This window comes from Pantherophis guttatus, chromosome 1 (assembly GCF_059756535.1).
Source record: "Pantherophis guttatus breed Tessera chromosome 1, ASM5975653v1, whole genome shotgun sequence".
Taxonomy (NCBI): Eukaryota; Metazoa; Chordata; class Lepidosauria; order Squamata; family Colubridae; genus Pantherophis; species Pantherophis guttatus.
Genome location: NC_142063.1, coordinates 191564141 through 191590807, shown reverse-complemented (window position 1 = coordinate 191590807; position 26667 = coordinate 191564141). Strand labels below are relative to the sequence as shown.

The 26667-nt window shown below is 38.3% G+C and overlaps 1 protein-coding gene across 1 annotated transcript; it reads right to left on the bottom strand.

Annotated features, from left to right (window-relative positions):
- Window positions 1–10814: 10814 nt before the first annotated feature.
- On the bottom strand, window positions 10815–23350 carry LOC132711055 (uncharacterized). The gene is made up of 8 exons (XM_060689068.2): window positions 22963–23350; window positions 17327–18868; window positions 16073–16138; window positions 15297–15397; window positions 14633–14721; window positions 14144–14289; window positions 13879–14031; window positions 10815–11456 (listed from the first exon to the last, which is right to left on the bottom strand). The coding sequence occupies exons 2-8, from the start codon at window positions 18264–18266 to the stop codon at window positions 11122–11124; spliced, it is 1830 nt and encodes a 609-aa protein (XP_060545051.2). The 5' UTR covers window positions 18267–18868; window positions 22963–23350; the 3' UTR covers window positions 10815–11121.
- Window positions 23351–26667: the final 3317 nt, after the last annotated feature.

Below are 26667 nucleotides of genomic sequence, written 5' to 3'. Positions count from 1 at the left end.
ACTATAAAAATTCAAACATCAAAAGTATGTTAGGCCAAACACAAAAATTAGTGCAAACCTGCAGAGTCTTATCATGGACTCAACTGATATGCTCCCATGAAAACAAACCCTATTATAAAGCCATTTTAAAATACACCCACCTCTGTATTTCTGGGTGCCATGATTGGGGCAAGATCCTTAAAATATACAAGTATGGCAATCATGCTTCATGTATGCTTCGTGTCTACCAATGTTTGTTGTAAAAAGCACTTTAAATAAATAAAATATTTAATGTTGAATCACTGCATCTCTATTCTTTGCTGTCATCTGCTGGCTTGTTCCGCCTTGCAATTTGTTCTCAAAAGTCAAACACTTTGAAATGCTTGACAATCACTTGGGAATCAAGGTCATTTCAGCAATGTCCCTTTTGCTCTTTTTTCCAGGAACACAGAGTTGTCAAATTATAGCCAAACATTTCGATCAGGCATTGCCACATGCAGATACCTGGAGTTTGCATCATTGGTGATGGGCTCAAGTGCAGAAAATGGCTCTGGGTGGAAGTTCCTAATTGGTTCCTTAATCAAGGGCTCCCTGATGCTCTCTAAGTTTGGTTGCTTGCTTGCAGACCTTTCATTACCCAAATATCATCAGTTCTCCCTTATTGGTTCCTTAATCATTACAAAGCACGTGGCTGCACTGCATAGGCAAGTTTTCTTATTCCTCCCAAAATAACACTGGTAGTGGATAGACTCCATGGTTCTCAGTGCTCTCCCCAAGGAAATATGGGAAATGTAAAAAAATCCCCAGATGAGAAACACACAGAGAACCTCACCAGCAAGATCGGGGATTTATTTATTTATTTATTTTTGATAAAGCGACACAACTATTTCCACTCCCCCTTTAAAAGGCCGCTTTGAATTGATCCCTAGAAAATCCTTGGGGTCACCTGACGGCCTGCAAGTGGCCCGTAGATGACTCGCCATGCGAAGTTCTCTTAAACGGCCTCTGAGGCGGCGGTGGGGGTGGGGGAAGGCGCTGTGTGAGCAGTTGCCGTAGGCAAGTTCTTGTTTTGCTTCTCTCCTCTGCTCCTTTCACATTCCACAGCATGGTAATTAACAGCACTCAGAGGGTTTTAAAATAAATATGCTGGTGACGTTTGGTGGTATGTTTTGTTCCCAGACGATCAACAGCCATTTCTTGGAAAGCAGCTGGAGACTCAGCTGACAGCAGCCCTGAAGCGCTTTTATTCAGCACCATTGCAAGTGACTGCCTGAGAATATAACAGTGTCACACAATGCTGTGCCTCTTTGCGCGGGCACATTGCTCGAGAAGAAAACATGGGGATTTGCCACTCTCTCTTTCCTCATTTATCTCAGGGGCCCCTGGCAGCCCGTCCTGTTTGTCCTGGGGTAAGAAATGCATGTAAGTGTGCTAGTAAAAGTTTATAATCCTAGGTTTCTCCCGAAAATCCAGGGAAACTGTAAATAACTCATCTAAAATTGCCTTTAGTGCAATGACACCGTTAAAAAGGCTAATTAAGTGGTAAAGAAAATGAGAAAAATGTAGATAAAATGCCACTATTATATTTCAAGGAGCAATAAAAAATCTCCTTTAAGCAATAACAAACCAAACCAAAGAGTAAAAAAAAAATACAGAGTTCTGAAGGAAAATCCTTGTGGGGAAGGAGGCATTCATCCCGACTAAAGATTTCTCCTATCTGAAGATTCATAGTAAATATTACTACATGGACCATAGGCCTTGATATATTCAGGCTGATGAATAATAAGAGGGTCAAATGATAAAATGACTGCACCAAGTTCTCCGCAGTACAACCATTCCCAGTCAGATAACTCCCTGTTTTTCCATTTTGGCAAATTAAGATGCATAGACTTCAACTCCCAGAATTCCTTAGCCAGCAGGCTGGCTGGGGAATTCTAGGAATTGAAGTCCACCCATCTTAAAGTTGCCAAAATTGAAAAACACTGTGATAAGGACTACAGATTGTCTTTGGTTTATTATGGTAATTGGGACCAGTATTTCTGTCACTGAGTGATGTGGTCATAATGTGTGATGTTATGTGATCATGCCTCTTAGTGATAGCAGTGCCAGCAAACCCCATTAAGCCAGGACCTCACATGATTTTTGACATCTGACTTCCTCTATGACTGGCTTGAAATATGTCAAAGTTGTCTCTGCTTCAGTGCTGCCACATGGCTGTATCACCACTCTGCCACAGTCAGCTCTGAGCTACATTTTTTTTATTAAAAAGTTTTATCAAATATTACAACAATTTTTTCCCCATCCCTCCTTCCTCCCTTCCCTCCTCCACCCACCACCCACCCCCTATCCCCTCTCTCCCTCCAACCCCCCTCCCCCCACCAGGGACTTCCCAGAGCAAATACAGGGTATAACATTTCACAAACATAAACTAAAATATGCTAACTTTCTGTAGGCTCTTAATTCCCTCTTGCTTTCTAACTCCCCTTTCAACTAACAAAACATAGTTCAAAAAGAAAAAGTTGATTTCATTCATAAGCTATTTGAAGCTTTTTAGTCCGATATTTATTTTGAATATAGGCAATCCATCTTCTCCATTCTGATATATATCTTTCATTTGAGTGATCCTTCAAATACGCTGAAATTTTGGCCATCTCTGCTAAGTTCACTACTTTTAGTGTCCATTCTTCAATAGTAGGCAAGTCTTCCTTCTTCCAATACTGTGCCACCAAAAGTCTGGCTGCTGTTATTAAATTTAAAATCAACTTAGTCTCTATAACAGTACAATCTGTAATTATACCTAACAAGAAGAACTGTGAAGTAAATTTTATCTTCTTTTTGAGAATATTTTGAATAATCCACCATATTTTTATCCAAAATGCCTTAATTTTTTTACATGTCCACCATATATGATAATACGTGGCATCATCACATTCACATCTTGGGTTGCACACTTGGGTACATACAGGCTAGCTTTTTAGGATCTAGATGCCATCTATAAAACATTTTATAAAAATTCTCTCTTAAGTTTTGGGCTTGCGTAAACTTCACATTTCTAACCCATATTTTTTCCCACGTTTCCATCATTATTGGTTCTTCAATATTTTGTGCCCACTTTATCATACAGTCCTTAACTAACTCCATTTCTGAATCTATTTCTACCAATGCATTATACAACCTTTTTATATGCATTTGACTTTGATCTCTAATCTGTTTTACCAAGTTCTCCTCATTTTGCAAAATACCAATTTTCTGATCTTCTCTCCATCTAGCATGCAACTGTACATATTGAAACCATGTTTGAATGATCCTTTCTTCTCTTAGTTGATTCAAAGATTTTAGTTGTAGTATACCTCTTTCCTTGTTAAGAAGCTCTTTGTATGTAATCACATCTTATTTTTGCTCTACACTTATATTCTCTATCGCGTGTCTGAGTATTGCCACATTGGTAACTTCTCGTTTAATTTATACTTATACTTTTTCCAGACACGCAATAAAGCATTCCTTAATATGTGACTTTTAAAACTCTTATCCACTTTCTTATCGTATAGTAAATAAGCATGCCACCCATAAACCAAATCATATCCCTCAATATTCAATATTCTTTCTTCTGTTGAGTTCATCCAATCACTCATCGCTGATAGGGCAGCTGCCTCATAATATAGTCTTAAATTGGGCATTTTGAGACCTCCTCTTTCACGTATATCCTGCATTAATAAAATGTTTTATTCTCGGTCTCTTCCCTGCCCAGACAAAATTATTAGTACCCTTCTGCCATATCTTCAAATTTTCATCTTTTTTAAGTATTGGTATCATTTGAAAAAGAAACAAAAACTTAGACAAAACATTCATTTTTACTGCTGCTATTCTTCCTAATAAGGATAATTATAACTTTTTCCAGTTTTCCATCTCTCTCTGTATTTTTTGCCACAATGGATCATAGTTATGCGTGAATAATTTCGCATTTGATGTCATAATATAAACCCCCGAATACTTAACTTGTCTTACTATTTCAAATCCTGTTAATCTTTCTAATTCATCTTTTTGATTTGTAGTCATGTTTTTAGTTATTATCTTCGTTTTTCCTGCATTTATTTTAAATCCAGATACTTGCCCATATTGCTTAATTATATCCATTAAACCTACAACCAACTGTAATGGTTGGGTTAAAGTAACAACCAAATTGTCTGCGAATGCTCGTACTCTGTAATCATACTGCCTAGTTTTAATTCCACTTATTTTGTCTGACCTATGTATCTTACTCAACAAAAATTCCAAAGTCAAGATGAACAATAATGGAGACAAGGGACATCCTTGTCTTGTTCCTTTTTCTATATTAAAAGTATCTGTTAAACTACCATTAATTATTATTTGCGCTGTTTGTTTCTGATATATTGCCTTAATAGATTGTGTAAAATATTCTCCAAACTGCATCTTTTCTATTATTTTCAATAAGAAATGCCAATTCAATCGATCAAATGCTTTCTCCGCATCAAGAAATATTAGCACCGCAGGGATTTGGTTGTTCTTCCCCAAATACTCTAATAGGTTAACCACTTGCCTTACATTACTCTTCATTTGTCTACCATTTGTAAAACCAGTTTGATCATTATGAATCATTTGTTGCATGCCTGTCATTAACCTATTTGCTAGTATTTTAACAAAAATCTTGTAATCTGTATTTAAAAGTGATATAGGCCTATAATTTTTTGGCTGAGTGTGGTCTTGCTCCTCCTTTGGAATCAAAGAGATAAAAGCTACATTTAAGAGAAATGAGCTACATTTTCAATGTTCCCAGTCTGTTTTGCACAAAGATGCTTCCCACAAGGATTCTGCCAGGGGAGGGGAGTGAGTGAGGGGAGCGAGCAGATGTACAGGGATGTGGGGGAGGCATCGCACAGATAAGGGATGGTCATGAGAGGTGTCATGTGAGTCAGGGAAGGTGCATGGAAGGGCACAAGAGGTATTGTGCAGTTCAGGGGGCTTGCACAAGGGTGCAGTGCCGCTTGGGATGGATACACGGCAGAGGTGGGTTTCAGAAGGTTCTGACCACTTTTGGAGAACCGGTAGCAGAAATTTTGAGTAGTTCGGAGAACCGGTAGTAAAAATTCTGACTGGCTCCGCCCCCATCTATTCTCTGCCACCCAAGTCCCAGCTGATCGGGAGGAAATGGGGATTTTGCAGTAACCTTCCCCTGGAGTGGGGAGGGAATGGAGATTTTACAATATCCTTCCCCTGCCATGCCCACCAAGCTACAACCACAGAACTGGTAGTAAAAAATTTTGAAACTCACCACTGGTACACAGGTGTGCAGAGAGGCAAATGCATGTGTGAGGGTGCAAGGAAGGTGCAGCGAGGGTTGGGGAAGATGTGTGAGGGTGCGATGCAGGTTGGGTTGAGATGGATGCTAGCAGGTGCATGAGGGTGTGAGGGAAGTGTGGTCAGGTAGGATGTGTGAGTGATAAGTAAATACCTTGAAGGGTCATGGGTTATTTAATTTAAAATAAAACACAAGTTTAATTTCTGAAAATCTAAAATAATGTCACAATTGGGATATTAATATGGAGAATGTCTTTTCGTGATGACTGTACAGCATATATCCCTGAAAAATGAGGAACCCACCCATTGGAGCTTAATACCCAGGCAGGAACATATCCAGATATTAAGCTGTTTAGAGCTTCCTATCCTATTACAAGTACCTTGAACTTAGTCCTGGCAGCTAACTGGCTTAAAATGATGCCTTTCAGTTCATAACTAATAAGAGTTGTAATCCTGCCCATCTGCAGTGTGCCATGTTACGTCCTCTGCATTAATTCAATTTCTGTAGATTATGGACATTATCAACTCTTACAGGTCAATGGAGCACATAAGAGTTTTCCCTCATGCTGGTATGCAAAAAGGAAGCCTGTAATTTTTGCACAATAATTTTCTGGACACTAGAAGGTATAAGCAGGAGAACACTTGATGCCTATGAGAGGAATTATTTTGGATGGTGGTGGTTATCTGAACAAGAAGTTTGAACTGGAACATTGTATACTACTAATTTAAAAAAAACTTGACCAGAAATAATAATGGAGCAATGTATCAGTTACACGGTGAACTCCTTTGCCTGATTCTTATGGCAGAAAGGTGAGGTAGCTCTCATCTGATGGCTCCCTGTATCTGTGATAGCAATAGCACTTAGACTTATATACCGCTTCAAAATGCTTTAGAGACCTCTCTAAGCGGTTTACAGAGTCAGCCTATTGCCCCCAACAATCTGGCTCCTCATTTTACAGACCTCAGAAGGATGGAAGGTTGAGTCAATCTTGAGCCAGTGAGACCTGAACTGCCAAATTGCAGGCAGCCAGCAGTCAGCAAAAGTAGCCTGCAGTATTGCATTCTAACCACTGCGCCACCACAGCTCTTGATGGGCATTGTTTGCTTGGATAGGCTCCAGTTCTGCTCCAAAAACGTTTCCACATGAAAGATGGATGTCTGTCCTCACAGACAGTCTGCAAAAAGTAAGGCTCAGCCTTCTGTGTGGGCACTCTGTGGGATTTTTCCAGTTGTGTGAGCATGCCTGCTTTCTAACTTCTTCGCCTTTGCCACCAGAATTTTGCCAGTCTTTTGAGCATGGCTTTTGCATTGAGTGAGGGGAATACAGTTGTGTTGGCTTGTTAACCTCCCCTTATTATAGCAACTACGGTGTTTTTTAAAATAATCAGTTAAGTCCAAAGAAAAGAGCAGATTAAATGGTATTCTGTAAAATTAGTGTAATTGCAAAAGGTGGCAATATTGGGGGACGTGGAAGTATGTTCAGAACACTTTCTTCAAGGGAATCATTTATTCACCAAATTAGGATGAATCTAAATATAGCCAAGTAGGAATATGGGCAGACTTGTAACACTCCCTTAAACATGTAATAAATATTTTGATTCCCGCCTAAAGTAAAAATAGAAATCCTTAAGCCTTTTTTCCACTTGTCTCCAATATAGTGTCTCAAATTTATATACCTGACATTACCTAACAAAAAAGAAAAGGAGATTTTTTTTCCCTTCTTTTTTTCACCCCTTTAACTTTTATTATACATCTTCAGCTAGGGTTGCTAATGGCCAGAAATGGTGGGAAATGTTAATTTTCCATGACTATTCACCTAGGTTAATGGAAAGATTTATAAGCTGCTATAGTTATTGAAGTTCATAATTGTGGAATCTTAACATATATTTTAAGAGTATCTGTTTTTGCATAAAGATTCTGAAAGTTAGCTTATTTTTAATTTCAAAATCCAAAAGGTATAATTATACCTGTATTCATATATGGAATATTTAAAAGAATAGAGTAATTGGATAAATTCCAGTGTTCTCTTTCCCAGAAGTTGGAGAGTAGATTCTCCATTCTCCATTTAAATTGTTCTTTCTACAATGCCCACCCAAAAAATCTTCCCAGATAGTCCTTGACATACGACCATAATGGAGGATCCCGGACCTACGCACCTTTCGCCGCGCTCTCAAGACTTTCCTATTTCAACAGGCCGGTCTGGCCTAACTTTTTCTTTTCCCGTTTTAATTCAAATGATGAATTTTAAATTTGTCTTAAAAACATTAGGGTTGTTTAAATTGTCACGGGCCAAATTATTTAATCAGATTTTATACTGTTTTTAAATTTTGTAATTTATGTGTTTTATCTGGCTGTTCACTGCCCTGAGTCCTGCGGGAGTAGAGCAGTATATAAATCTAATAAAATAAAATAAAATAAAAAATAAATCGTAATGGTCTTAATCTGTTTTAATAACAGGTCATTCAAATGGCCGACCTGATTTTGCAACCTTTTTTTGTGGTGGTCATTAAGCAAATGCTCCCGTTGTTAAGCGAACCACTTGTGTGCTATGGATCAGTTTTATCCATAACTGTCTTGCTTAGCAACAGAAATGTTGGGCTCAATTGTAGTTGTAAGTTGAGGACTATACCTGTATTTGTTTCAAACCATAAGGGCCTGAAGAAATTCTTTCAATGCCAATACAGAACAACAAAGGTAAAATATATTTCAGAGACTTTTGAGATAAGAAATCAGTGGAAAATAGAGAAAAGGGGGTATAAGAAAATATGCATTCTTTATTACGTACAGAAAAAAGTCCCAGAATATTTTGACAGAAATATCCTTTATCAGGGAATACTACTCAATTCTGGCATGTTATGAGGTGTGAAGGCAAAGTGTTCAAGTTCTTAGGGATTTTTAGAATCACCTGTATTATTTTCATATATTGTTTTTGTTTTGAAAAAATAGAGATTGAAAGGGAATAAATAGCCACACAAACATTGTAAATAAAATCAAAATCAAGTTCTAACTCACATAGTACCCTCCCCTTAATGAAGATTTATTTTTTAGGCGAGCAGACATCCTGAGCAGAGATTAGGTCTATGCTATCATTTCCTTTGATGTCTTAGCTTGCTCCAGAGTATAAAAATATTAACTTTAAGAATGCAGAATAGGAGACCTGAGGATATTTAACACCTGAAATGCATGCTTTATGCAGCACAACTTGTAATAAAGCTGAAAGTTTCATTCTGCAGAAGACACTGCCCTCTTGTGGACAAAGCATGCCCTGAAAATTAAGCTCTTTTAAAACCTGTTCGAGACAAAACCTTGGGATCTTGCACTTGGACTTGCTTAGTCTGAAAAAAACTGAATTTAATGAATTGAGGCCAAATGATGGGGATGAAGATAACAGAAGCCAAGCTTAAACAGGAACAAACAGAAAATAAGAGCTATAAGGGCTATAAGCACCCTGTAACCCACACTTTTCTTTTGGAAACTGACAATTTAAATGACCCTTCAGAAAGTGAAATGCTTGCTGTTTTCAATGTACTATCCACATTAAGAATTTTATACCATTTTAGATGATGCACTCTCCCTATTCACTAGGCCTTAACAGCATTATTAAACTGATGCCATCTAAGTGTTAAGCAAATGACTGTGCGCCTCTGTAATTTAATTAAGCAAGAATACAGTAGATAGTAGTTTTAAAGTATACATTTCTAGTTCTCATGATCCCAGAAAAAAGATAAAGAACTCAGCCAGGGAACATAAAAAGTATTTATTCTTTTATTTACAGACTATGCTGCTGGAGATTTTGTTGAAGACAGCAAATCAATTTAAAGAAATAGAAAATTCTACTAGAAAGTGTATGAAAGCAAAGGTGATTGATTTGAAGCTGCCATGTGTATGGGAGCCTTTAGCAGTCACTAATTAGCTCTAATTGGAGAGTAGATTAACTCTGAAACACACACACACCAGTTCCATGGACTGATCCACATATATTCGCCAATGGACATCAATCTTGAACATGCCAGACTTTAAGGACCTGTCCTCGTCCTCCGTCTATAGCTGAGGCTGCCTAACCTCATATTTAATTGATCCAATGTTAGAACAATGTTTTCCATTTGTCTTCTGGCACAAGCCTTGCTGCAGGCATGATTTTCGGTGCTTCTTCTCCTTGCCCCCTGATGGCTGGGCACTGTGCTCTCCATGACCATTGTGATTCATGCTGGGGGAATGACATGACAGCTGGATTCTACAGACATCTGCCCGCATAATGCATGCCTGGTGTTTTCGAAAGCCCAAGTCAGATTTTGCATGGGTTCCTTGCTTAACTCTGCCCTTGTGAGGAAGCACTGGAAATTTCTGCCTTCCCATTTTAAAGATCTTTTTAGAAACAGGAATAGAGAAGCAGTAACAGCCTGATTATCAACAAACTACTCTCCACTATTGTTGCCTTTAAAAGCAGTGGGAACAGTGGTGGACATCAATCTTCAAAGCCAGCAGGCAAACAAAAAAGGGGGGGAGGGGTTTCTTGAGGAGGTAGTGAAAGAGAACGGCACTCGACTGGTGTCTCCCACATACTGCACCTCTGATCGGTCCACCTGCTTTTCAATTTTGGGCACATGTCTGCTTCTCTCCTGAAATAACACAAGATGTGAGTTCAGAGCGAGTCGAAATGACAGCACTTCTGGGCTGATGTACTGCCATTAGGACAACTTGAAAGACGGGCACAGGGCATTTATTTTTTTTTCAACACGATTATTAAACTGTCAGCATGGTTATAATAGCTTCTGGTGGAGGAAGAATGCCAGCTTTTTGACTTCCACTTTCTCATCATCCCAAAAAGGCTCACTGTAGTGCATAGAAGAGTGATCCGTGATAGGTTTTCCAATTCAGGGGAGGTGGAGAAATGCTGCTGGGAGAGGAAAGGCATCAACCAATCACTGCTTTCGACCTGGACTTCATTAAAATGCCCAGGGCAGTTCCACTTGCCAGCATCATTATTGAGGGGGAATAGACATTTGGCTATCAAGGCAGAGCAAAGTGTAGCTTACAAAGCAGCTGTCTGAATCAGTTGTACATGACGTGCCTGCACTCAGCACTGTGGAACAGTGGCCAGTGAAACAATACAGCTATCTACAGAAGAAATATAGGCATCTGAGCTGATCAAGCCAACAATTTAACTATTAAAGAATGAATCAATTATTTGACGGACATCAGCAGGAATGGTGTTTTCTGATTTATTTTGCAATATTCTCTAAAGCCGGCACATGAAATTGTAACCATGGTTAGAAAATGCACGGCTCTCCCCAGTGAAATCCAATACTGAGGCCATAGCAAAATTCTGATAACCACATTATACCTTACACTTTCTACCAGATAGTTCTGCTGAAACACAGGCTGCTTTCATATGTGACAATCAACCATATTTTTTCTATAAGCCATAATAGTCTGATTTGGATCTAGTTAATCTGTAAAGAACTCTTTCCCATTCCTTATGCAACTTTCCAAAATATTAACCAAAGCACAGAATTGCATGAAGAGCAAGATGCCAATTTTATTAACAACTACAAACAGTAGTTACATTCATTTCTTATCTGTCATATGAAGACAGGCAGACAATTCAGTATTCAAAAACCTAAAGAGAATATTTTTCCAGCATTATATTTCCATTAAACTTAAGAGGAAATAGATAGAGGGAGAAAGGTATAACAATTTATGTAAGATCAATCGAGAAACAAAAAGTTGCATCTGCTCAGCCACAACAAAGAAAAGTTTAATATGAAATAGGGAGGAAGGAGGGGTTTAATTGCAATTTATGTTGTATTTTTTTCTTTTTCTTCTTCACAAACGTTCAGACTGCTCAATGGATACTCTGTATGTTTCAGTGGGGCCAGCCCGCAATTGCAGGGGCAGTTCTGGTGGTTTGGCTCTAACCTTTAGCTGGGAAGTGTCCAGAGTAAGGAGTTGACGGATGTTATTATGATCAAAGGTTGTTGTTTGCAGCTGGGGCTCTGCTGGCATCCCAGGCAAAACAGTCTCTTGGAACTGCATCTCTCTTTTAATGCATCTTTTCTTTATGATAGTACACAGCACAGTGATCACTACAATGAGCAGAGTAATGCAAAAAACAGTGATTCCAACAATAAACTCAGTGTGGTTGTAGAAGGAGTTCAAACCTGCAGATAAAAAAAAGACTGTTTTGTTCAACCCAATCATGGAAATGGCTCAACATTATAGACATAGACACAGACACATGAAAAAAAAATTGGCACAAATAAAAGGATATAAATAGGCAAAACATAGCCATAAACACATAGAATGATTACATATAAATGGGGTCAGTAGGACAGGGATGGTAGGCACGCTGGTGCGCTTATGCACGCCCCCTTAGGGACCTCTTAAGAAACATGAAAAGTCCACGGTAGACAGTTTAAGGTAAAAGGTATGGGGATTAGAGAGACTAACAACAGGATCAGGTAGAGTGTTCCAGACATTTACTACTCTATTGCAGAAGTCATATTTCCTACAATCAAGATTAGAGTGATTTACATTGAGTTTGAATCTACTGATAGCCCTTGTTTTATTATGGTTGAAATTAAAGTACTCATTTACAGGTAGAATGTTTTGGTAAATAATCTTATGAACTAAGCATAGGTCAGAACGTAGACGGCGTATTTCGGGGCTCTCCAGATCTAAAATTTCAAGCCTAGTGGGATAGGGAATTTTATTTTGAGCAGAAGATTTGAGTACTCTTCTAGTAAAATATCTCTGGACCCTCTGTAATGTTGATCAACAGATTAAAGCACAGGTTAGGACAGTGATGGCTAACCTTTTCCAGACCGAGTGCCCAAAGCGTATGTCCGAACCCCCAAAATGCAATGTGCGCATGGCCCTCTGCATGTGCCTGCCCCCCAGCGCATGCACCCCTGCATGCACACCACCTCCCCGCGCATGCACGGCAGAGACCCAAAGACCAGCTGACTGGTGGGAGGTGCACGCGCATGCACTGCAGAGCTGAATTGGGGCAACGGTTCGTGTGCCATCAGAGAGGGCACTGCATGCCACCTCTGGCACACATGCCATAGGTTTGCCATCACGGGGTTAGGAATTCTAGAAGACCAAGCATCTGAATTTTCTCTGTTTCCGTCTCATGCCTTTCAGGATGAGGCCAAGCATTTCCAGGTAATGTCAGAGAAAGCAGATTTAGGTTAAGCCAGATATCATCAGTTGCTTGCTACATTCACTATAGCTGTCCAATGTATTTCCTCCAGTGTAAGTTCTAAAGAACATGCAGCTTTTTGTGGCACATTTCACAGCTGGAATGTTTTCATTGAAAAATTTTCAGTGAAAACTACTGCTTGACTGTCCATCATTTGTTAGTAAACCTCTCCACGCACTATTTGGAGCAATTTTGCAACTATCATTAAAATATTTTGATTTGTTCGTTCAAGAAGAGAATCTATAAAAAGCCTCAATAAGATTTGATACCCTAGAGATAAGGAAAGCCAACCTGAAACAGGAATGGAACATTAGACTGACAGCTGAATTAGCATGCACATATATAATATTGGTGCATGCGCGCACGTGTACACACACGTGTGTCAAATTTCAAAAGTGTTACACTATGGCAAGGAAGGAGTACTTTAAAAAGCATGTCCGGCTTCATCATTACATTCTCAGATGATATGAGCCGAAGTGTAACTACATCAAAGCCTCTCCAGAGTTTCATTGGAACTACAACAGCCTAATCTTACTCCACCAGCCTCGGAAGCTGCCACGGGAAGTTGCCAAATTGAACTACCAATGCATAGTAATGTTGTCAAGATAAACTCTTCCTGACTTGCTTGCTGTTTAACTTTCCTATAAACTGTGCTTTTTCTTAGAAAAACCAACTGCTGCCCCCACAAACTTTTGTGCTGAGAAGGGAATTTCAAATCCAAAGAGGCATCCATGGCAAGCAGGCGGTGCAGCTTGTGGCTTGTCTCTAGCTTGTGAAGCCCATGATAGCAAAGTCTTTTGCATAAAAGGACTGAATCACAGGGTGACTCATGTGAAGCATTATCAGACAGAAACATATTTCTCTCTAAGCGTTTCCTTGGGGTGGGCAGCCACATGGAGAAAGGGAAGGATCAACAGATTGCATCACCTTAGGCTCCTGCTAACGGCCTCACATTCACTATGAACTTTTGGCAGCTGCGTCATGTGATGTTTCGTGATGCAATGTGATGTGATGATAGGATGTTGTAATGATTTGATGGGATGTGATGATATTTTTGTGCCTTTGAGTCTGTGTTGACTTCTGGTGACTTCCTGTAGTTTTCTTGGCAAGATTTCAAAAGTGATTTGCCATTGCATCCTTCCTAGCACTGTGAGGGAGTGGCTGGCCCAAGGTCACTAGCTCCTGGTTTCTATCTTATGCCTTAACCACTAGATCAAATGTTTTGTTTTGTTGTTTTGTTTTGTTTTTGAAGCAGCAAGCTAAGGGCAATTCTTTTATGCCTTAGCAAATAAACAGCAAACCATCACCGAGCAACTGATAGAACCTTTTAGTGTCCAAATCCCAAAAAGAGATGGGGATAGAGTATCATAAGGACCCACCTGACCGTGGATTACGAACACACAGAGTACCCGATTTTGTCAGAGAACGGTCCTCGTACTCTTCTTTACACTGGCAGGAGTATGTTCCATATTCGTTGAGACAAATAGCCTCATTGCCACATAAACCAATTTCAGAGTTGCATTCATTCACATCTATCATGCACGGACAAAGCAGTTTTCCATTAATAGGCAATTAAGCTTGCAAAGACAGGAGTCGCTACTTTTATTTGATATTCCCTAATTAATAAAATAATTGCTCACCTACCTCTCACCAAAACAGTTTGGACCTTACCAGCTCCCACAAATGTACCATTAAGATCTTCCAGTTGAAAATGCAGTGAGTGAGATATGTTCTTTTCTTCCGATGTTAAATGCAACCAGAATGCAAATATAAGGTTTGGGCCATTGTATCTACGTAGAAACATGGAAGCATCTTATTTTCAACCAAAAAGTTAGCTATCACCTCCCTAAACCTTGGAGCAGTAACTCACCAGGAATATTGAAAAGTGTAATTCAATCAGATCTGAAAGACGAAAATTGCCTAAAGTGTTCTACTTTAAGGGTTATCCATATTTGTCATCAAGTTATATAAGCAAAAAATAAAGAGCAGATTTCAATGTTATTCCAGATAGGAGGGAATCAATTAACAAAAGACCTAAAGGAATACTGTTGCGAATTCCTCCTCCCACATAGAAATACAACTGACAGAAAATAACACTTGATTTTGAGGTATATTGTAATTCAGTTGTCATACCTGTCCATTTCAGTTTCTTCTTTTCTCATAATTTCCTTTAATTTGAATTCTTTGATTTTGTTAGAGAAGCGTTTCATTCTGTCTTGTACCTGGAAACCCCCCCCAAGAGTTTAATTATTTTAAAATATGTTTTAAACAATAAACAGAGTGTACCTGGAGCATCATCTTTTAAGAGATGTCGGTATCTTTTTATCTAGCCCAGGGGTGGGGAATTGTGGCTCTTTTACAACCTGTGGACTTCAACTCCCAGAATTCTGGGAGTTGAAGTCCACAGGTTGTAAAAGAGCCACAATTGCCCACACCTGATCTAGCCAGTAGAATACAAACTGAAGCCTACAAAATGCCCTTAATTATTCTAAATGTTATCTTTGTGTTCCATTATTTTATTAGATATGAAACATGAACATCCAGTACACCAGGTGAATTTTGGTTACTAACATCCCATTGATTTGCCAAGACCAAATGCTTTTCTCCTCACCTTCAAATGAAGCAAGAGCGTCTCTGTTTGTGTATTGTATATATACTGTGCGTGTATACTGTAGATACATGCATTTATACACACAGTGTGTGTATGTGCGCACACACATGCACATACACCCACATTTACACACACACACTCCCCAATCCAGTTTTAAAATAAGTTCTGCATCATGAATTTTCTTACCTGGTGCTTAATGGAATCAATGGAAGCTTTTTCCAGAGTGCTTCCAACAGGTGGGAGTTGTCCTTTCTGTTCTATTTCAAAAACTGTTTCAAATAGAAGATCTGTAGAAGAACCCAAAGTTGCCAAAAACAATAAGGCAGATAATAATACATATACATGTACACCATAAAAAAAAAAGCCTATAAGGAAGCAGCTTGGTACAGCTTTTCTACACATAGGATGGTAGTACAGGAGATGGTAAGAGTAGGAGACTAAAGTTACATTGCTTATAGGTGCTCTGATATTTAACAAGGAAGACTTTTTTAACCTGCTAATTTAATGTTACAGCTGACAGAAAAGCTGGCCCCATCTGGTATAGACTACTTTTGTATAGACCTACTTTGAGATAACAAATGTTATAAATTCCAAACATTTTGCCAATTTTTTTTTTTTTGCAAAAATCAGACTCTCAAAAGAACTTACTTTAAAGATAAGTAGCTTTTCTTAATAACAGTCAATTGCTAAGTAATTTAACAGTCATTATACAAAGGAGAAAGCAAAGTTTAAGAAAACATAGTAAGGACAGAGAAAGAGAGAGAGAGAGAGAAAGGGGAGGGGAGAGGAGGGGAGGGGAGGGGAGGGGAGGGGAGGGGAGGGAAGGGAAGGGAAGGGAAGAGAAGAGAAGAGAAGAGAAGAGAAGAGAAGAGAAGAGAAGAGAAGAGAAGAGAAGAGAAGAGAAGAGAAGAGAAGAGAAGAGAAGAGAAGAGAAGAGAAGAGAAGAGAAGAGGATTCCTCACCTCCAGGATTGTGCTGAGAGTTCAATGCAAAATAATTTTCATGAGACCTGAATCCAGGATCTGTCTCTATGGAACAAGAACAATAACATGATATCCATCTAGCATTTGGACAGGATGGTTTTTCCCCAGCATTTTAAAATACAGTAATTTGTCACTCAGAAATATTTCCAATTCTATCAAAGTCTCAGTTAGCAACAACCATGTGGGCAAATTTATTCATTTATATCCCAACTCTTTTCTGGGGACTCGAAATGGCGTACATAATAGTTCCTCTTTATATTTTCCCTCACACCAACTACCCTGTGAAATAAAGTGAGCTGGCTTGGCAACTAGCCAAAATGTTTAATTAAGTCTCCATGGCTGATGAAAGATGAATTGGACTGATGTTACCTCAACTCAAACAATGGCTGATCACTCCAGTAGCTAAGATAAATGGATCACTGTTCCCATCCAAGTCCCACCACAGATCATTCATGGAGGTAACTAATGCAGATTCAGATCCATCCCCAGGATTGAAATCTGACTACAGCTTTAATAATGGCTCTTTGCAGTAGTCACCCATTGCTTTAGTGGTTTCCAGAAAGGGGAAGTTGGAGGTAGAAAAATATTTGTCCAGTACAGGTAGTCCTCAATTTACAACAGTTCATTTAGTGACTGTTTGAAATTACAATGGCAATGAAAAAAGTGACTTATGACCGTTTTTCACACTTATGACTGTTGTAGCATCCCCATGGTAACGTGATCAAAATTCAAATGGTTGGCAACTGAATGATCCTTATGACAGTTGCAGTGTCCTGGGGTCATGTGATCAACTTTTGCGACCTTCTGACAAGGAAAGTCAATGGAAAAGCCAGATTCCCTAAATAACCATATTCCTTATTTAACAACTGCAGTGATTCACTTAACAACTGTGGCAAGAAAGTTCATAAAAAGGGGCAAAATTCACTTAACAAATGTCTCACTTAGCAACAAAAAAAATTGGGCTCAGTTGTGGTCGTAAGTCGAGGACTACCTGTATTCTAAGATCTTAAGACCTCTTAAGAAGGTCCAGACTTAGTGAATACTGAATATATGAAGCAGCTCATGTACTACATTTATTGTGGTCGGAGAATTCCAACTTCAGTGTAATTAAGTTTTCTTAAATAAACAACTCATTCTGGGATTATTTCTGTATCTCTTCCAACAGAGTTCAGCTGCACAAGGCATTTATCAGATCCAGCATGGAGATAAAACAGTTTAAAGAACAGGACTTACCATAGGATTTATTTTTTACTTTCAAGAGAATGCTACTGGTTGGCAACCAACTAGAAGGGGAATACAAAAGAGTTGTTTTCGTCTGCTTCTTTTGCAAATGCTTGGTATTCCTGTTTATGGACTTCTTGTATTGTATAGTAAAAGCTGTGTTTATCCGAGTTCTCATCAGCGAATTTGAAGGCATAACTTTGGGATTCACAGTTGTGGATGTACTCATCAAGTAATTGTTAAATGACTTCAAAGAAGGAGTAGGGTGCATATCAGTAGAGGCTAAAGTCAGGGTATGATGGAACTTGGTTTCCATAGTAGACTTGGAGGGACTTTCCTTAATTCCTTCAGATACAGTTATTTGCACAGCAGTGTTGCTGTTCTCCACTGTATGCCCTTGATTGTCCATCTGCTCTCTTTTATATATTTTGGTTTGTTCCAAGTGTTGTGGAGGTCCCGTTAGATCTGCCTTTTTCTTGGAGACCTCAGAATTAGAAAGCAGCATTTGAAGCATTTGTTTCTGCATCTTTGTTGGGATACTTTTAAGAGATTGGACTGGAATTCTCTGTTCTTCCAAGGAGACTTGAGGAAAAGTAACAGCATTCGTGATTTCCCCTTCAGTACTTCTCACCTGTGTTGTCATCCATCTTGTGGTTGTAGAGCCATCATTCCGAGGACTGACAAATTCAATCATAGTTCCATGGGTTTTTGTTGCTTCCAATTTTGTCATCGTTTGAGGATTATGAGTCCTGCGTGTAGAGGTTGAATAAACATCTGGCTTGTGTGTAAAAGCTTCTCCCTCATTCTCTGCATCATTTGATTCTGATACTAGTGTAGGACTTTCATTCAAAGTCCTACTATTGTCAACAGATGGTTTTGTAACTTGCCTTCTCTTCAAATCAAATGGATTTAAGCTAACTGTTTCTGTTGATTTCAAGAGAGAAACATGCATATGCTTGCCAACAGCTGGTTTTAAAAATGTTTCTGTCCCTGTTTTAATAGTCTTTTCATTTGTCACAGACAGCCAATTCTCTTTGCCAAGCGTTGGAGTAGTCACTGTAGAGTTCAAACTATGTCCTCTACGCAATACATATGACTTAGATCCAAAACTGCTGTTAGATTTCAAAACTGATTTTTCACCACTTGTAGAATTGACATCATCTTCAAATATATAATACCGTCCTTTAAAGTGCTTATGACTTTGGTTCTGAGAAGAAACTTCTGACAAAAATACTACATAGACGGCTACTGCTTGAGTAGCATAAATCAGAGTACCGTGATTTCTGCAGGCATAAACTACTTTGTTTTCAATACTTGACAAAACTCCTTGGAATAAGATTCTATCCTGATTGTCATCACAGTTTGACTTTCCTTCAAATCCTTCTATGTAAATCAGGATATGCTTGTGAGGACCAGCCCATATGGTCCAGTTGCACCAGTTATTGGTTTCAGCCCTGTTTAATGATGGAGGAGAAAAAGTCCCTCTTTTATCTTTCAAAATAACATGGCAACTTTTTACAGGAAGATACACAGATAGCCAAGGAATTCCCAATTCTGCAGTAGGAAACATAAAGACATGGCATTACCATCATTTTATTGATCAAGTCTGGTTTATACTAGTAAAAGATATAGGCTAGTCTTGCTGGAATATTTCACAACAGGAGTAGCAATCTTGACAACAGTTATTGAATTTATCTCATTTCATTTTGCAAATATTATTTCCCCATGGCTAGAATGTTAGAACTACAGGAATAAAGTAGTCAGACTCTCATTGGTGTTTAGATTAAATGCTTTGGTTTTCCCCTAGGAAGTGATTGTATATACACATCATCCCTTCCTTCACTTGACTAGTTCTCTTGTTAAAAAAAAGACAAAAGTCAGGCAAAACCATAACATTTAAGACAAGACACGACCTTTAAAGTCAGTGTGAGAAAGGTGCATGTTATCTGGAAAATTGAAACGCAAATACTTTGGCCACCTAATGAGAAGGAAGGACTCACTGGAGAAGAGCCTAATGCTAGGAAAGATTGAGGGCAAAAGAAGAAAGGGACAACAGAGAACGAGGTGGCTGGATGGAGTCACTGAAGCAGTAGGCGTGAGCTTAAATGGACTCCAGAGGATGGTAGAGGACAAGAAGGCCTGGAGGAACGTTGTCCATGGGGTTGCAATGGGTTGGACCCAGCTTCGCACCACCACCAACAAAATCTGAAAAATAATGATCTGACAATCTCTTTTAGGTAGGACAAGTTATCCAGGCAGTTTTACAAACTGGTAAAACTGGGCTAGACTAATACTGTACAATTTCTTATTTTTTCTATTTTCTTTGTGAATTGCCCCATAACTTTTGGATTCTTCTCAATTTGGGGGCTATTCTACTCATTTGCAAAGTGTGGCTATAAATAGCTGAAATTGATCTAATGGTTCAACTTTGCCAGCAACATTTTGGAAGGAATAAAGCAAAGTTGATATTTGAAAGCAATGTTTTAAACCCCATGGCAGAAAGGTGACAATCCCTGCGTCTTAAACTACAATGCAGCTAGATAATAGGCACAACACAGCAGTATACCAATAATCAAAATGTAGGAAATATTAAAAGAATGAATCCTCAGAAGATATAAATACAGATAGACATCAATAGAAAATTCCATTACTGAAAACTAACATGACAAATATTTCAAGCGAACAAGAAGGAGGTTCATTTCCAATTTAACCTATTCCAAAACCACAGCAATGCTATATGTATTTAGTCATGTATTCTCCAACTGTGTTCATTGGGGCTTAATCCCTTGGTTAGCCTCAAATTAGAGGGGAGGCCCCCAATCTGAGCCACATTTGCACCATTAGCCTCAACTCAGTCATAGCCTTGAAGTGTATTTGAACTGGATTTTTTTTTTTTTTTTGTGGATTAGTATGCCCAGTGGTGAAATGTAAAATTTGTTATTACTGGTTCTGTGTGCGTGGCTTGGTGGGGGGTAATGTTACTGGGTGGGCGTGGCCAACTTTTTTTTTTTAACTTTTAAAAGCATTTTTTCTACAACCTCTTCAGCCGAAGAGGTTGTAGAAAAAATGCTTTTAAAAGGCTCTGATGATCCCAGCTGAGCCGCGCGATCATCAGAGGCTTTTTTTTTTTTACTTTTAAAAGCATTTGTAGAAAAAATGCTTTTAAAAGTTAAAAAAAAGGCCTCTGATGATCGCGTGGCTCAGCTGGGCATGGGGAGGGATTTCTGCTACTGGTTCTCCGAACCACCCACTGCCATTGCTACTGGATTGGGCGATCCGGTCCGAACCACGAGCATTTCACCCCTGAGTGTGCCCATTCTTGAAGCCAATACTTCTGCAAGCAATGCAATTCTCTGTTTTACCAACTCTTAAGAGGATGAGCCACTACTGGTTTGATTATCCTTAACTCTTAAATATAGCATCATGGAACTGCCCTCAATTCAATCACCTTATCTTTTTAAATGGCACCAATTGAATCACCTTTGTGCTACAACACTTAAATGATTTCACATAACTGCAGTGGCTTCACATTGTGCCTGGACTTTCTACTCCAAAGATAAATTTGGTGACAGTGTGCAGTATAGACAGAGAGTCCTGGGCTAATTCTGTTCTACTTTTTTCATTCCTATTGCTTTTAGATGAGTGCCAAGCATTTGAAGACCAATGGAGAATTATAATAAGCACCTGAATAATGCATTACATGTATACATGTATTACATGTATGTCACTGATGCCAAGAGGCCATCTTCTAGTTTGGGAATAGCAAGCAGAAGAGCTGCTCTGGTTGTGTCATGAGAAAGTTCTCGTCAGTGGTGGGTTGTCCCCGGTTCACACCGGTTCTATAGAACCGGTAGTAAAACTGGCAGGAGGCTCCGCCCACCAACCCCGACGTCACCAAAATGCTTCTGTGCATGTGCAGAATTGTGCGCGCACGCGAAGCAAGCACATACACACGGTCCCACTGCGAACCGGTAGTAAAGGTAAGTAGAACCCACCCCTGGTTCTCGTCCATCAGCTAGAAAAGGACAAGGGCTTTCTGTCTTTAAAGAAATAAAATGGGAACTTTCTAATTCTGTAACTATGTGGTTTTGCTAGGGTTAAGATATGGTTTGGGTTTGGTAATTAAATTCCAAAGGAAACTCCTTTTCTCTTCTGACCTAAACTTGTCTGATTCATGTGTCATTTTGGAAGCTAAATATGAGAAATATCAATTCTAGAAGATTCTTGGTAACAAATTCTGGGACTCAAATGCAATGCTTTCAGATTATTGTTTGGCAGTATCAGAGATGAAATGACTTTTAGATGACTGGCTGCTTCCACAAAACTTTTTACAATAGTACCAACATTATCCAACATTATAGTGGCTTAATCATCAAGGATGGGTGCAATTCCAACTTTCCATTCAGTAGCAAATTTGGCATCACTGAAAACTGGCACAGTTCTACACAGCTGATCTATCAGTTCACTTTTTTTGTGTGTCTCCAAAGAGAGAAGTAAGTCATTTTCATACAAGAATAACTGCAATTTTATAACCGTGCAATTTTCTTCTATGTTTGGTAGCAAGATCCAAGCCAATTTCTCTGCTCATTGTTTCATGAAATAGAACATTTTGGGGGGAACTTCTCAACTCTTTTGGTTCCAAACTCTGAGAGCTAGTCATTTTATTCCTTCCTGTCAGGGGAGATAGAGAATGTGCAACCAAAGTAGGACAATACAATTGTGCCAATTTGCTACTTGTCCACATAATAAAGCGATTATGATCATTCCAAACTGGAATTTATAATTTGACTTGGAAATTACATTTCTCCTGTGGCACTGGGAGACTTGATTAGGGTTGATAATTTTAAGTTACTATTATCAGAATAAACATTAATAGCAAAGCCAATGATGTGCTTGGCAAGCTTCACTCTAAACTTTCTCCTGGACAGAGGAACACATTTCCAGCTCAAGCACTGAGCTAGAACCTCCTGCCATTTTAATTTTCTGTACCCAGAGGCATACTTGTAAATAAACATATGATGTTAGAGGTGCTAGGTAGCATGAATCAGAGGAACACATCCTAGTTACAGAAGACACTTACAGGTAAAGAAGTGATGAAAATCTACAGATTACTGCTAGGATTGCCAGAAATTGACGAATTTTACTCCTTCCACCCCACTGAAGAAATGCCTATGTAATGTATGAAAGATTGCTATGATGATAAAGCCTTTCTAATCTTTGGCACCCACATTGGGACTCCCAAACCACTAAATACAATTCATATTTGGCGACTAGATTTTTTTAAATATGCAGATAATTCTATATTTATATCTACAGTATGTGTGTTTGTGTGTGTGCATGTGTGTGTTTTTGCTTTTGATTCTAAACTATTCTGCATAATTATTTTGTTTTTTCAATATTATTGCAGATATGTGTTTTTGGAAAACAGCATGGGGAGGTGTATAATGTTCATTTTGTTATTAATATTACAAATCAGAAGAAACAATTGATCCTGCTATCTGAATCCAAGTAGTTTAGGAACAGGGAAAAGCTTTGCTGGAGTTCGTATGTTTTTTCTTAAGCTTCTGAGCAGCACTTCAAGTTTAAGCTAATTCACATAAAATTCACATAAAACCTAACACTTTATTTATAGAGATTTTAAAGCTTACCTGTTTGGACTTGCTGGGGTACTTCAAGAGAAACCTTAGTCTGTATAAATAAAAACCCAGAATTAAATCATGTTTTTATCTAGGCATGCATTCAGGGGCTTGCATAATATAGGCAAGATCCAAGCATTCTTCCTTGATTCCAATCATGGCAATATTTCAATTTATTCTGACTTACTGCAAAGTTCAAAGTTAGGTTAGACCAAGTTTGCCAACAAACTGATGCATTTATTTAGCCTGTAGTGGTACTTGAGATAAGGGTCTCCTAGATACTTGGCATGTTCATAATAAATTCATATAAAAATGTGCTTTGTTCTGACATTTAGTGCAATAGCTCTACTTACCAGTTCCTTGTCTTTTACTCCATCAACACTTGGAGTCTGTAAAACCCTTGGAACTTGAGCGGTAGAACCATTTCCCAACAAAAAAGCAAAAAATAACAAAAGAAAAAGCATTGCAATAATTTGTCAAGCACCTTCATTGAAGATAGATGCCTATATATGATAGAATGAATGCACGAGTGTATATATATACGCTCATGCAGTTGTTTCCCTTCTAGAGCATTTATGAAATATTCTGCTTCTTGAATTTAGAGCATTTAACTTCCTTTGTTTTCCTAGCTTTTTGCTCTAGGTAGAAAAAGGAAACTTTAAAGACTGTTCTTTTTGAGCATGTCTTTCTCTTTGAGCATCTCCTCTGCTCAAATGTTCCCTATTATCTCATCAGATTTAAAGGTACCAAATGGCCTCAATTAACAATTAAAGGCCTCTTTACTGTGGAAGATCTTGAAACACAGGGAGAAGAGGTGTTTGCAGATTTACTCAGGAGTTTTATGGTTTTAATGGTTAATTAGGCCCAACTAATAGGTTAGCAAGCATAAGGAACTCCAGTGTGATTTGGGATATAATCCATTAATGGTGATTAAGTTTAGGATAAAGATTGATAACAGAACTAGACTCTCTGCATGTCTTCTCAAAGGTGAAAACCATATGCTTAGTAAAGTTTGCTCAATAAATAATAAAGTTCAGAATATTTGCATACATAACTTTAAAGCAGTATTTCTCAACTGCTGGTCCAAGGACCCCTGGGGATGCCCCAAGACTCTCTTAGGAATCCATGAAATCAAAGTTTTTCCCATCTTATGTTTAATCAATATTAAAATCCCATCAAACAATTGTGTGAAGTGGCAGTGAATGTGTCAATTTTAATTTTTCATATGGTAAATACAAGCCTTACAAACAAAAGTTGTTTTGGGGTCCTCCATAATTTTTGGAAAGTGGGAAGTATCCTGAGAAAAAGAATTTGAAAAAACATCGCTTTAAAGTATTGTGTAAATCCAGCCTCGATTGTAAGCTTTATCACAATTTACAACCCTTTACTTCCCAGTTTAAAAGATCTCTCTGTTGCACCCAATTCCACCCCCCTCAGGATAGAAAGGTGGCCCTGTAGCGCCCTCTTGTGGCTGTCTGCTACATAGCAAGAAACATGAACTAAATACAATAGTTAAAAGAAGCACATTCCATGGAAACTACATTTCCCCAGGAAAGCACATTCAAGCTAATTGAATAAGAGCATCTTATTAATTTCCCTATACTATCTCACTCCAAAACCTGCCAAATATTTTAGTATGTGCTTTAGAGAAGCAATTATGTCTCAAAATGTGACATAACTTTCAAAGGAGGATAGCATCTACCAGATATTACAACTTCATTGTTGAATAATCAGTGGTTTCATTTTGACTCTCCTATGAGACTGATTTGCGATACCAAAGAAACAATAAACCATCAATGGAGGAATCTTCTCGAAGGATGGAGAAATCTTTATCTAGTACATTTCTTTCTTTCTTTTTTCTCCAACTGATACACTGAATATGTTTCACCTGCAACACAGAAACTTTATGCTAAAGAATTTGCTACATAAATTTTGGAACAAGGCTCATTTGATACTATGGGATTTGCTTCTGAGTAAAAATACACAGACAAAAGGACCCTACTGCAACATTATAGGAAAAAAATGGAAGAATCCCACTTTAAAGAATAGGCTTAAATTTATCAGCTTAATCCTTTCTCATTGATGTACACCTACTCATTAGACTTGCTTCTTGAGTTAAGCCAAATGTGTATTTGCTTGGTTTTGTTAAACACTTGATGTATGTGAGAATGTAGCCAATGAGAATTATAAGCCATAGATTATAGTTTAGCTCATTGTGTCAATTCAGCAAATTGTGGGTGATTCAAGAATTCACTTGACTTAAATTACAGTGATAATGTAATTAGATGATCTAAAGGATCAGGTTAGGGAGAGATCATCATGATGAAAACTCATGATTGCTGAGTCAGCACCAATTTGATGGCACATAATCAAGAAGCCATGGTTAAGCAACCCAAGTGTGATGTTTGAACCCAATTATTGGTTTGCATGTTAAGGACAGAGCTGTACTTGAAGTAACTTATTAATACAATAATGGCAATGCTGAAGCCTAGATCATGTTGATAATGATAATAATAAAAAAAATACCTGTCCCATCCTGCTGAGTAATAACAGCTTATTCAATTTAGCTGCATTTGAAAAACATATTTTTCAGGTGAGAAGTTATGACCTGGAGGCAGAAGTGAGTCATGGCAACTTTTGTTTTTAAAATCTTAAGTGTGGGGAGAAGGAAAACAGAGCAAGTTACTACTGGAATTCTAAAGTGTCATAACTTTTACTCTAAACCAAGCAGGAAGCCAGGATTTGATAGTTTTAACCTTGATTCCACATTTCATGGCATTCACTGAAATCAAACTGGAAAAACACTGAATTAAGGTCAAAACTGAAAAAAAGTTATTTATGGTCAATGTCCTGGTTTCACACTTTTGTTTCTTTTCAAGCTGATGTGCTCTAACAGAAATACTGTTAACTTAGTATCCAAGGTAAATGCCTCTGGAATTGGTAAGGAGATGACTGTACCGAATATTAAGTTATTAAGGTACTACTTATAGGCATGTATGTTATTTGTTTTATTGTTCTGTTTGTCATTTATATGGTGTGTTGTCTTCTTTTTTATTGATAAATGTAAATAAAGATTATTTTTTAAAAAAGGAAGGTATATGATAAGGAATATGTGTGGGAGTTGAAAAATCAAGGTAGTAACCAATGAAGTCCTCCTTTTTAACTGAGTATTGCACACAAGGTGCGTGATAAGAAAGAAACCCAAATATTTAATTGTGTGATTGCCAAGCTCACTTTTTTTGCCCTCCTCCCCCAGACATCCCTGGTGCACATGACTATAACAGAGTCATGGGCAGGGAGACCCTCCCAAGGGGAACACTGATTCAGGGATTATAGGGTTTCTCTAATGATAGTTTGATAACAAAACATTGTTTTCCTTTTCTGGCAATAAAAAAATTGGTCATTACCAAGGCAGTTTTCTCTAGCCTACACATGCACTGAGATTTATTTAGATATTTTATGAACCGTGCCTGAATCTAACATTAGGAATTGTGTGATAGCTGCCAGACAAAGCCATAGAGTTCTTGTGGCTTTAATAGTTGCAGAGAAGAGTGTATTGTAGTTTCTTGTTCCAGATAGAAAAAACCCTGCACTTGCTCAAGTTCCCTTGTTCATCCTTTACAAAATGCCTTTTGCATTTAGCATCAAGTAGAGTTAAGTGTATCCTCGAAGAGCAGATTAGTCCTAATAGTATGTTCATTCTCTTTAGTTATTGTC

What these genes read in the sequence shown, in the direction of transcription:
- LOC132711055 (XM_060689068.2), bottom strand. Translation starts at nt 18,266, where the DNA reads ATGCATGTTTCTCTCTTGAAATCAACAGAAACAGTTAGCTTAAATCCA. An exon ending in AGTAAAAAATAAATCCTATG is followed by an intron (nt 16,139 to 17,326) that starts GTAAGTCCTGTT and finishes CTTGTTCCATAG; the next exon opens with AGACAGATCCTGGATTCAGG. An exon ending in TTGATTCCATTAAGCACCAG is followed by an intron (nt 14,722 to 15,296) that starts GTAAGAAAATTC and finishes GGGGGTTTCCAG; the next exon opens with GTACAAGACAGAATGAAACG.